Source organism: Mytilus edulis, chromosome 9, assembly GCF_963676685.1.
Source record: "Mytilus edulis chromosome 9, xbMytEdul2.2, whole genome shotgun sequence".
Classification (NCBI taxonomy): Eukaryota; Metazoa; Mollusca; class Bivalvia; order Mytilida; family Mytilidae; genus Mytilus; species Mytilus edulis.
In genome coordinates this window covers 48,894,446-48,907,813 of record NC_092352.1, presented here as the reverse complement: position 1 = coordinate 48,907,813, position 13,368 = coordinate 48,894,446, and the positions used below count along the sequence as shown (strand labels likewise).

The window sequence follows — 13,368 nt, the reverse complement described above, 5'->3', positions numbered from 1 at the left end:
TATAAATGTACATGATGTACATCACTATTATCAGTGATAATTAGATAGTAATCCATATATACCTGTAATCATCTAGACCAATATCAGGCCATCTGAAACTCTGTATGATGTAAATAAAACATTCATTGAACAACACAGTACCAATAACTATTGTCAATATAATAGATTTGGGTGTCCATTCACAGGCAAAATTCTTCCTTGCCATTTAAACCAACTGGACATTCTGTTAAACCATTGTTTGTGTATGTAATACCTGAAAAGAGAAGTAAATTCTTAAATTATATCTTTAACACCTCCTCATTGGTCTGTTGGTCAAAAGCAAGTTATGTGGATATAATGCTACCAAGTCATACACAAAAATGAAGTAGAAAGCGATCTATTTTGTAGAAAAAAGATAATACATTTTGTTTATTTTTTGTATGTGTTCTTACTTGTCTTATACATTATGTCTTATAAAACTACTCTGAGTACAGACTTACCTGTGAAGTTGGAAAAGTTTCCATGCCTAGCATCCACTAGATATATAAAAGTTAAATGCATTTTGTGTTTAAGAAAGATTGGTTTTTGATGGGCATTTTTTTCCTTTCTGCAGAAGGTGTAAAAATAAACAAACACCTGAATTATTTTGATACTGTCCACTCACTGACTCAGATAAACCTTTAACTCACCTGTAGTTGTGAAGATACCTCTTGTCCATGTCAATTAAGGACAATCACAACAATACAATCCGTTTTTTTACCTGAATGAGCATCTCAAAGTTGTACCACAACTTAGTTAATTTTCACACCTTATGCATGAAGGAAAAAAAATGCCCATCAAAATCCAATAGAGATTTTATCTTTCTGAAACACAAAATGCATTTAAGGGCATATGTTGTAAATGTGTGTTTTGGTTATTTCCAAGTAAAAGAATATTGTTATTTATTGTAATAAGAGAGTTTATATAAGTTTACAGAAGTTATTTCTAGTGTTTAGTATAACGAATGAGTAATTAACGTACGTTTTACTTTATGTTATTAGTTGTATCGATTACGTCGTATATGGCGCGATTTTGTCATGTATTGTTCAGAACGTTACCGTTGGGTCAATATTTTAAGCGTGAACCCAAAAGTGTACATTTATGAGTTCTTAACTGGAAGAATTAATATGACTAGATATGTTTATTTATAAGAGTGTTTGATTATAAGCATTTTGAGTCGCATATTTTATGTAAGCGTTTTACGTTATGTTACGTTATGTTTTTCTTCCTGCCTAGAATATTTACTTCCGGTAATTTGAAATAAATACCAGTGCAACGTCACGTTCGTCAGTCTTTGCTGTGTTTAGATTTGGCTTGCAGCAAGGCTCACCCCGGGGGTTCCTAGAGGTAAGAAGCAGCGCATTAGCTGTATGCCTTGCATTTTATATTACAAGTAAGGGTTATAATTTAGAGGTAAGAAGCAGCGCAGTTAGCTGTATGCCTTGCATTTATTTACCGTATTTATCATTGTAATATGTAAGATAATCCCGTTTGACCCTTACGAAAATGCAAGTAAGAATATTATTTAAGTATCTTCGCCCCGTATATGTTTATTATATATTATTGTTGGAATATTGTACTTGTATGGAAATATATCGGCAGTTCTAGATGTTTAATAAACGTATCATTTTTACTATTGATTATATTTATTCACGCTACCAAGAGAGAACAGACAACAGATTTGACGTCCGTATTTATTTATTACCCCGTGCATTTACTAGTTTTATGAGATATTCGTATTTGCTGGCTTTATAACTATATAAAAACATAGCAAGAAGCAGAAATTACGACAATTGTGGCAGCGGTTTTGTTCTCACGTTTTCAAGGAATTTGGCACGTCTATTTTTAGAAATATTAATTTGTATGGAACACCCTAAGTAACACATATTGTGTATGGAGTGCATTTAGCTCTATACATTATATTGTGATAAGTGGCTTATTTTGGAAAATACAGAAGCGCATTTAGCTTCTGATTTAAAAAAAAAATATATATTAAGGAGGTGCATTTAGCTTCCTAGCAATTATTTAAGAGAGAAATAGAGGTGCATTTAGCTTCTACTATCTTTAAATAAGGGAATAAGTATTTCCATTACCATATATTGGGAAATAACTAGGAGGGTACCATGGACCTTAGAAATAGAAAAATTCCAGCTCCTAATTTTGAAAAGGGGGGAAGGAATATAATTATTACACAGAAGGAAAATATAGAATCAGGTAATTTGATAGACCTAGGTACGGAAGACATTGGCAATATGTCAATCTCAAGTCCATCCAGTCCAATGGTAAGTCCTATACACACACCCCTACACCATAACAATACCAGTGTGTATCAGGAACATATTGAACCAAGTACTAGCTTGTCAGGCATTGATGTTGCGGCGATTCTAATGGACATTCAAAGACAATTGAAAAATCAAAATGATAATTCAATGGACATTCAAAGACAATTAAAAAATCAAAATGATAGATTTTCTGAGCTCAATACAAAAATTTCTGAGATAAGCACGCAAGTTAAGCTAAATCAGGAAAATATAGCTCAGTTAGTAATTATAAGGGGTAACCATGTTGCTAAAAATAATACCAATACGCAGAATTTCAGTCAAAATAGCATATCCACAACTGAACAAAATAACCAGGTATCAGTGACCCAACAGTTAGAAGCTGGTCCAAGTACTGATAACACGTATACACAACGTCCAGTTAGTACAAGTTATGTAAGAGAAAGTAGTCGTATTCAGCAACTACAAAGGGAAGAACCAAAACCTAGAAGCCCATTATTTAATGGTAAGGGGGATTTCAATGCCTTCTGGACACAGTTTAGTTTATTGCGTAGTAGGTTCAATTGGTCCAGTGACAGACAAGTAGAGGAGCTCATTTTAAATTGTCTTAGAGATGAAGCCTTGGTATACGTAAACGAGCTTCCTGTTTCTTTGCACAGAGACATAAAATATATACATGAGGCTATGTCACAGAGATTTGGGGATCATATTTTACCAGAGACTTATAGGACCAACTTGCAGTTTATTAAACAGGATCATAAAGAAAGCATACAAGAATATGCATCTCGTGTAGAGATACTTGTAGGTAAGGCTTACCCTGCAGTAAATGACTCAAGTTTGCTGGACCATTTTAAAACAGAACACTTTATTAAGGGTCTGCCAGACCAGTCACTATCATATGAAGTCCTCAAACAGAAACCAGCAACATTGCAGGATGCAATAAATATAGTAACATGGCACGCAAGTTGTAGAAAAAATGTAGGCAAAAATGGTAATGTCAGACAGGTAAATACCTATGAAAATTTCACAGGTCAAGAGGAAACGGAAGACTTCGATGTATGTAGGACAGAGAGTCCAACCCAATATGTCGCTAATGCAGAATTTAAAACGGGCATAGACGAGTTGATAGATTTTGAAGACATTAAGAAAGACCAATTGCATGCAAACAGCAGTTACCAAGTAAATACATGTTACTCATGCCACCAGGAGGGGCATTACAGCCGAGATTGTCCTTTCTCAAGAGGAAAAAGAGGAAAACCAGAAAATATGAATACTTTTGGAGGGAACCCGCAGTTTGGATTTATAAGCCAGGGTTATCAGAAATAGTTAGGACTATATAGCAGATAAGCCTACTGGACAAATATGAGAATATGTTTTTGAGTAGATTCGGATTTTTTATAATGTAGATATGAAACTAGTGTGATTTTTTGTAATTGATGAAATGTAAAAAAGAGATTTATTGTTTATTAAGAAGACTTGTAATATTAGTTTAAACGCTGAGTACATTAAGCACAAATATGTAGAGTATACAGTATTATAGATTTTTGAAAGTATATTGTGGTATTGAAATTGTTTTTTAGATTTTCAGAAAACAGGTGATGTTTTTATCAGAATCTGGAATTTGATGGTCCTATTGAATTGTTGCTGTTGTTGCAGTAGAGATTGTTTAATACTATTTTGGTGGGAAGCTGCTTTCGGTGGGTGTATATTGGCAGTTGGGATACTTTAGGTACCACTTGTGTTTTGGTGCGAGAATAAGTTAAGGCTAATGATTAGTCTAGATTGCAATATACATTTAGGTGACACCATGGGTATGCTGAGCTATAGTCTACACCATTTTAGATATTTCTGGGGGAATACTGATGACCAATTTTTTTTATTCGTTGTACCTTGTACTAATTTTTCTACTTATGTTTGGATGGTGCATCAGTATCGTGGTTGTGTATATATTTATACACGGTGGTACCCTTGACGGCAGTATAGTACTTGGTAGGACATCTGTCGGCTTATGGTTAATAGTCGGGTGTTTTTATAGAATTGAGCTTCATGATGTTTTTAATTCCAGCGTCTGATAGAATGGAGAATTTTGGAATGAACTTTTAATGTAGTAACTGTATATTAGTGCTGTAACTGTATAAAAGAAATAGAACTAGGTGTTTTCATAACACTTTACTGTTATATAAGTATAAGAGAAGATATTTATATGTGGAAGAAAATTTTAGTTAACTTGTTTTGTCTTTTAAGTATTAACAGGCGCATTAGTTTGTTATCGCAGATATTGTTTTTGTTAGGACATTAACAGGCGCAGTAGTTTGTTGATGTATGTTTAAGTTTAAAGATAGCTTAAATATTTGTTTGTTTTTGACAAATTGGAGATGAGTAAAAATTGTTTTATTTGTATGATAGAGTAATATGTACATAGAAATATTGTGAAAAGAATTTTTAGACGTATTGTCAGAATTGCCAAGCCCATATTTCGAGGACGAAATGTATTCTGGGGGAGGGGCAGTGTTGTAAATGTGTGTTTTGGTTATTTCCAAGTAAAAGAACATTGTTATTTATTGTAATAAGAGAGTTTATATAAGTTTACAGAAGTTATTTCTAGTGTTTAGTATAACGAATGAGTAATTAACGTACGTTTTACTTTATGTTATTAGTTGTATCGATTACGTCGTATATGGCGCGACTTTGTCATGTATTGTTCAGAACGTTACCGTTGGGTCAATATTTTAAGCGTGAACCCAAAAGTGTACATTTATGAGTTCTTAACTGGAAGAATTAATATGACTAGATATGTTTATTTATAAGAGTGTTTGATTATAAGCATTTTGAGTCGCATATTTTATGTAAGCGTTTTACGTTATGTTACGTTATGTTTTTCTTCCTGCCTAGAATATTTACTTCCGGTAATTTGAAATAAATACCAGTGCAACGTCACGTTCGTCAGTCTTTGCTGTGTTTAGATTTGGCTTGCAGCAAGGCTCACCCCGGGGGTTCCTAGAGGTAAGAAGCAGCGCATTAGCTGTATGCCTCGCATTTTATATTACAAGTAAGGGTTACAATTTAGAGGTAAGAAGCAGCGCAGTTAGCTGTATGCCTTGCATTTATTTACCGTATTTATCATTGTAATATGTAAGATAATCCCGTTTGACCCTTACGAAAATGCAAGTAAGAATATTATTTAAGTATCTTCGCCCCGTATATGTTTATTATATATTATTGTTGGAATATTGTACTTGTATGGAAATATATCGGCAGTTCTAGATGTTTAATAAACGTATCATTTTTACTATTGATTATATTTATTCACGCTACCAAGAGAGAACAGACAACAGATTTGACGTCCGTATTTATTTATTACCCAGTGCATTTACTAGTTTTATGAGATATTCGTATTTGCTGGCTTTATAACTATATAAAAACATAGCAAGAAGCAGAAATTACGACAACTTAGTTAATTTTCACACCTTATGCATGAAGGAAAAAAAATGCCCATCAAAATCCAAAAGAGATTTTATCTTTCTGAAACACAAAATGCATTTAAGGGCATACAATACAGTTTTGATCCCGTATTTACAAGTTGATGAAAATTTGCATATAGCAGTCATTCCCAAAAAATGGGTACAATTACAAAATTTCAGTGTCGCCGGCAAATAACCACAAAATGCAAGCTTAACATATGTCACAGATAATCTTTTTCGTGTTCTAAGTGATTAATATGTATACTAAAATAAAATTATATTCTTTTGTGATGTATATCGTAAATATATTTGTGTGATTTTCTATTCAATATACGGAAATCACACGAATTCCGAATGTCGCCAAGAAAAACTCCAAATATCGGTGTGAATTAAAATACTTTATTTCATCTAAATCATGATTATATTTGCTTTTTTATTTGACACTATATATTGATTTTTATCCACAAATATATTTTAGAATCAAAAGTTATAATATACACTTTGATTTACCCATTAAACCAATGTCGCCGATAAACGTATAACCTACCGTAACGTATCTTTAGGTACAGTCAAAACATATTTATATGATTGGAAATCATGCCCAAAGTGACTTTAAGCAAAGTTGATACATCAAATTTTAAAATCCTGCCTTTAACTTTTTTTGCAATGAAACGAAAAATAAAAAAAAATCTTCTCTTTCTCTTTTTTTCGATTGTCGCATATAAGAATCCAACCTACGTAACGCGTATTTTGGAACGCACTAACCAAGAACAAATCAAAATGATGATTATTTCATTGAAAGCATCCATAAAGCTTCTCAATAATCAGTTTTGAGAAAGCAACTCAACAATATTGTTACATATTTCCATGTATAATGTAAATAAAACTAACCTCCGTTTAAATAACCTCCGTGACGCAGTTATTTACAGTTAAGTTGTGAGACTTTTTTATCAGTATCAGCGGCTGCCGACACTGCCGAAAGTCATTTTTGCAGCAGATATTATTTATTATAAAGGAAACAGACAAACAAAATACAGATTTTGAGAAAAAAAATGTTGTTTTGAGAAAGGTATGTTAACTTGTTTTTTCCCTATTATGTGAGCAACATTATAACGTTTAATAAACGTTATATCAGCCATTTTCTTAGATTTGAAATAGACTACAACACAACTTGTGTAATTACGACGACAATCATAACTTTAACAGCGGTTTATGGCAAACATTTTCAAGATTATTTAGGACTCATCAATGTAACGGAGGTTATGCAAATAAAAAAAATCTAAAGATGCATGTAAACACGATCATACCAATTGAAATTCTTGTACATTGTTATAGATACCAAATCAGTTCATCAATTATCACTAATAAAAATCAAAAGGTGATGTCAATCATAGACGACATCATTGATTTACGTTAAGGAGGATAGAAATTTAAGGAAAAAAAGTTGTTTTTTTCTTTAACAGGACTTTTCTCTTTTTAGATAAAGATTTACTAAGAAAAATGTTTAATTCTGTTGTCTTGTTTGTCATTTAATTCCAATATTTACATTCATTTATATGTTTGCTGTTGGTAAGAACTGGAATTGTCCGTTATGGAGGTTTTAAATGTCGTTACGGAGGATAGAAATTTTCGAAATGAAACTATTTTGACTCCAAAACTTCATAGTTGAGTATAATACATACATTATGGTGTAAAGGAAGATGACATTATCTGTATAGAGCTAATAAAATTAAGTTGAACAGTATTCGGTTTAGGTAAAACATATTTTTGAGTGAAAGTTCATGAATCGTTACGGAGATTTTGACAAGAACAAGTCCATTTGACTAAAAGAAACATATAACTTGATAGAAAACAGGTATTTGGTTTGTAATGTCAATAAATTGTTTAGAAAAGCTAGCATTAAAGAGTTAAGTGTTACAATGTATCAGCATTCAGATACTGGTTTGATATCAACCTCCGTAACAAAGATGGGGGTGTGGACTAATACAAGCATAAAAAATACATACAAGTGATTCAAAACATAAATAATAGGGTTTTTCCTGGAAAGCTGTATTATGAAACTAAAATATTATACAGCATAACATTTCATTAGTTTAAAATTTTTACTAAATAAGTTGTGAAAACTACTTATTTGAATTATTTTTTAAACACTATATTAATTCAGACCTTAAAATTGGTATTTGCTTTCAATATATACAGAATAATACGTATAAATCAGTTTGCTAGGATGGTAAATGTAATCCATTTCACATGAGCCTGGATTTAAATCTTGTGTTTTTCTCTAATGCAATTTTTAAGATGACTTTATACAACACTAACCTCCGATACGTTCATACTTGCCTTGTCTTACAAAAAATGCTAAAACTAGAAAACAACTAAAATGGTGTAAGTAAAAATTAAAAAAATGACAGACTAGATATAGACACAGAAGAAAACAACACTCTCTCTCTGCTCAGTTGAAATTTATTTTTTAACAGTGTCTACATTCGAATTGTACCCATTTTTTGGGAATGACTGATAGGCTATTTTTTACCTGATTAAATCAAATATGTAATAAAAAGTATACCTTCATGTGTTACTTTTTGAGTTAAATGAGGTCGAAATTATGAATATTTGCTCAAAACTCGGATTCATGGCCTTTTTTTCCCTTTCCAAAGAAAGACATAACTTTTTTGTTATAAAAGATAAACACAAATTGTTTTTTGTTAAATAATTTGTAATTTCTGTATTATATGAGTATTCAAAAAATTATGCACTTTTTATTCAGAAATGACTCATATCTATCAAATGGTCATGAATTGAGAAAAAAACGTTAATTTTTGCTGTATATTTATCCAACTTAAAAAAATTGCACTATTTACAGTTTTATAAAATTTGGTCCACATAATCTCCGGGCAAAATGAAACAAAATGTTGTTTTAAAAAATAGGGGTCCATGCACTCGTTTTCAAGTGAAATCAGTTTGAATGATAAAAATCAGTTGAAAAATGCATCTTTTCCCGGTAAGTCACAGTTTGACGTCGCGAAAATAACATTTTACGTTAGCAACGTCATTACCTCCCCTGTAACTGTATCGTATGCCCTCAACTTTTATATATTAATGGATGCTAGGCATGGAAACTTTTCTAACTTCACAGGTAAGTCTGTACTCAGAGTAGTTTTAGGCATGTAAATACAGCCATATTTGTCCGTTTGTTATGAATCTGATATTATATGAACCTTAAAAAGCTAAGTTTTTCTTTTTTCACATAAAAAACAGCAAAACGACTATATGTCTGGGGGACAGTCTCTAATTTAAGGGATATACCACCTTGAGGGAAAAGAGGGGATTGCATTCCCATCCTGTTTACTGTTTAATTTAATATTGATTATACGGAGTGTGATGCGAGTACTGACTACTGTCTACTGGTCAAATTCGTGTGCCTCTACGTTAAGTTGTACCATATTGATTTATAAGTACATTCCTATACTGCATTCCTGATTAAGCTCTTCTATCAAAAAGATGTGACAATATTTCTCAATTGTCCAATACCTTAAATTGTTGAGGAATGACTTTTCTTTCCCTTTTTTCAAAGTAGATTATTTCCCCTAACTGAACTAATTTTAGAAACAATAACGGATCAGATACGTCGGATAACTATGTATTTTTGCCGGAGCATTTATTTTTGTTCCTCGGTGTAAACGTAAAACATGGTGTTTAACTTTACGTGATAATACATGGTGAATGAAGTAGGAGAATATATTAATGGAATAAGAAAAGTTTGGATTGGTACTGGCAAGGAAAATCATCAATATATCTGAATGTGAACTTGAATTACTAATGATCTTGAGGGGGGCACTTGCTATATAATTAGTGGTACTGAGGGATGAGCCGCTTGAATAGGTCACTTTTTCATGCTCTATATAGTATATGAAAAGGGTGAGAAATTCAGATTCATGACATATAATATCAATAGCCATTAGGTTAATATTATCACTTGCTTGATTATATCATAAGTATCTGAAACTAATCAGATGTTTATACATTTATTTTTTATGCTTCTTAACAAAAACGTGATGATGAGCCGGACAAAAAACATCTATACAAATGTACCAGAAGATGAAAAATATTCAAATATATCTACAGGTCTTTTTTTGGTTAATTGATATATGACAAGGTATATATTTTTGATAAAGAAAATATATGAAAAGGGTGGGGTACTTGATGTCTCAGCTGCTCACCCCTACCAAAAAAAGTTTGACGTGCCCCCCCCCCCCCCCCCCCCCCCCGAGTCTTGATTCCTTGATCTTCTTGTTTTGATAAGCTTCTGAAGGAAAATGCGAAGATGTTGACAGGGAGAGGCGCTCAGTTCGTTCCAATAGGAATGTCGGACGTTTGTAGCAGAAGTCTACCTCCAAATTCAACAAATATGTTGTTAATAAGAAACTCCAGCACACTGATCACTGTGTAGGATGTTTCCGACCTAATGATGTGGCAGATATGTTCAACACTAATCTTAATTGACTAGGATTGTCAGTTTTTCTGCCGACGTTCGGTGTTTCTCTTTTGCACTCTGGAACCCTCCACCAATAAAACTGACTGCAACGATATAATCAACAGTGTTTATACACCAACAATCATTCAATCGATCTCTATGGTTTCTGCAAAAAATATAAAAAAAATCATGAGGGTTTGGATGGGGTTAAATGATTAAAGAATAATGCCCTTAAAAAATGAAGATTAGAGAATAATGGGCCAAAAAAATGAAGATTAGAGAATAAAGGGGTTAATTTTTTGAAGATCAGAGAAAAAGGGGTTAATTTTTTAAAGATTAGAGAAAAAAGGGGTGAAAATTAAATGTTTACAGAATAACAGACCCCCCCCCCCCCCATCCAGACCCTCAATCATCTTTCAACTTGAGGTGAGCATGGTGAGGACAATAAATCTTACAAGGGATCAATAATAGATGATTTCTACCATCTTGATTAAGTTTTCTTTTCTTTTCTTTTCTTTTTTATTTCTATTTTTTTTTTCTTTTAGTCGAAATCATCCTTAACAGATCGCAATTACTCATATAACAAGTTGTCAAGACAACTGCATGCAGCCATATTGACTTTTTGTAGATCTTGTTAACCATTTTTATCAGGATTTTTGGGACAAAAATGTCGGTTATTGATTTGGGGATGTACGGCGGGCGGCCGGGCGGGCGGCAATCAACCCAGATAGCAATACTTTGTTGGGCCAACATTGGTGATTGGTTGGCACAGTTGGTAAATAGTTGGCGTTGGCACAACAAGAAACCGACGTTGGCCCAACAAAACTCAGCCAACAGTTATTTTGACACTATTGGCCCCTTGTTGGCCCAACGACTTTCCACCAACTGTCATTTTGGTGTTATTGGCCCAGTGTTGGCCCAACATTTGCTTACCAACTGTTATTTTTAAAGTAGCTTGCCCAACGATATTTGACTTACGTTATCCATTGGTTCAGTGTAAGATCTTCTGACTGAAATTACTGAACCAATTTTATTCGAACTTTATTTGAATGATTCTATCAGTCTATGTTATCGTAGAGAATATAGATTGTGTTTGAAGGGCATTGAGGACTTAGTAAAAAATCAAATAATAAAGTCTTCCCAAATAACTATTTTAAACCGTCTGTGCCAAGAGCTAGAAAATTCTTAGTATTTTGAATAATTCAAAAGTTTTTAAAACAGTATATTTATAAAAAAAAAAAAACAACATATCATTGATATTTCATGACAATATTGAAATATGAGCCAACATTGTGCCAACAATATGCCAACGTATTAAGTTCTTATCTCCCCGTATTATACCACAGATTTTTTTTTTTTTTAGATATTATTTCAAAGTGCAAACCAAAAAATGTGCTCTTCATTCTCTTTATCTAATATTTTCAAATCTGTGTAGTCATTTAAATGTATTTATCTTAATGATTGAATAATTTTATGCACAAACAAAAAATACTTAAAACCAGCCCAAAAAAACAAATAAAATTTGAATATAGTTTCTGCAAGTTGTTAAACCAATCAACTGAACTCAGCTGCTCATTTGACACGAGTGTGTTATCACACTCTCCACATGACAGTCGAGATTAACCTGCCAATATAATATACATTAGACACTTAAGATAAATATTTCTTAATACATAATATGAAATGCATGAAAAACATAATTGACAGACTGAAGCCATCGTTGGCATACTGCTATTCGACCAACAGTGGTCCAACATAATTTTAAAACTAGACGACGTTGGTAGACTGTTGGCAAACAGTTGACATTGTTGGCAGATTGTTGGCAAATAGTTAACCTTGTTGGCATACTGATGTTGGGCCAACTGAGGGCCGATGAGCAAAATGACGTTGGCCCAACATAGTTTTCCAACATTGGCCCAACAATGTTGCCAACAGAATGCCAATATTGGCCCAACACATGTTTGCTATCTGGGAAATGTTGTCCGTGCATTAACTCATGAACCGTTCAACCAAAGCTTTTAAAATTTTAATATGTTATTACTGACAACTATACGAAGGTCAAGTTCAATAATGGCGATTTTGACTTTTACCGTTCAGGGGTTATGGTTCTTGAAAGATTGAAAAATGGAGTTTCCAGTCGTGTCCGTGCATTTACGCATGAACTGTTCTACCAAAGCTTCCCAAATTTTAGTATGTTCTTACTAATGACAGAATGGAGGTCAAGTTCAATAATGACAAATTTGACTTTTACCGTTCAGGAGTTATGGTTCTTGAAAGATTGAAAAATGGAGTTTCCAGTCGTGTCCGTGCATTTATGCATGAACTGTTCTACCAAAGCTTCCGAAATTTTATTATGCTGTTACTGATGACATAATGGAGGTCAAGTTCAATAATGACGATTTTGACTTTTACCGTTCAGGAGTTATGGTTCTTGAAAGATCGTAAAATGGCGTTTCCATTCACGTTGTTGCATTTACTCATGAACCATTCAATCTAAGCTTTTCAAATTTTAGTATGTTGATACTGATGACAAAATGGAGGTAAAATTTAATATTGACTTGACGATTTTCACTTTCACCATTCATCAGTAATGGTTCTTGTGATATTGCCAGGACACAAATAAATGTTAATAAATCCGGTTTGCTGTCGTTGTGACAGCCTCTTGTTATATCTAAATTTTCTCTCTATCTATTACAGTTTTCAAATAATAGGCAAAAATGAAAAATGATTTAGGACAACAGTTCAAATCAGAATTCTTGCGTAGTTTTTTGTGTCAATGAAGACCCCCCCCCCCCAATGAAGAATATATATATCTGGGCATATCTGCTTCGTAAGATTTTCTCTATTTACCAGAGTTTTCAAGAAAATACAAAATAAGCATTTTACCGCTGTGTTCTATTTAAAACCATGGCGAACATGTTGGATGGCAGGCACACAATGATGATTGTGGATGGGTTTGGATACATTTTAATAAGACTAGCAGTTTCAGATTTTTATTTTTTTTTAAAACGACGACGGACACCAAGGGATGAAAATGTATAATCAGATATCTCAGGGTCATTTCTCTTAGCAAAATCATTAAAATTGACTTTGACCAAGATTCAATGATCTATGAAATTGTGAACATTTTTTTAAC

At 32.9% G+C, this 13,368-nt stretch overlaps 1 protein-coding gene across 4 annotated transcripts in view; it reads right to left on the bottom strand.

Moving 5' to 3' along the window:
- Window positions 1–9,350, bottom strand: part of LOC139489744 (uncharacterized) — a 30,304-nt gene extending 20,954 nt beyond the window's left edge. For 3 of the 4 annotated variants that reach the window (XR_011656228.1, XM_071276510.1, XM_071276509.1), the window contains exons 1-2: window positions 9,290–9,349; window positions 63–253 (exon numbers count right to left, since the gene is read on the bottom strand). Coding sequence is in view for 3 of the 4 variants with exons in the window: in XM_071276510.1 (XP_071132611.1) it covers window positions 63–205 (143 nt within the window). In the remaining variant the exon portion in view is untranslated. Of the gene's footprint in view, window positions 1–62; window positions 254–9,289 lie in introns of all 4 variants that reach the window. The other variant, XM_071276508.1, reaches the window with a different exon arrangement.
- Between the last annotated feature and the right edge of the window lie 4,018 nt (window positions 9,351–13,368).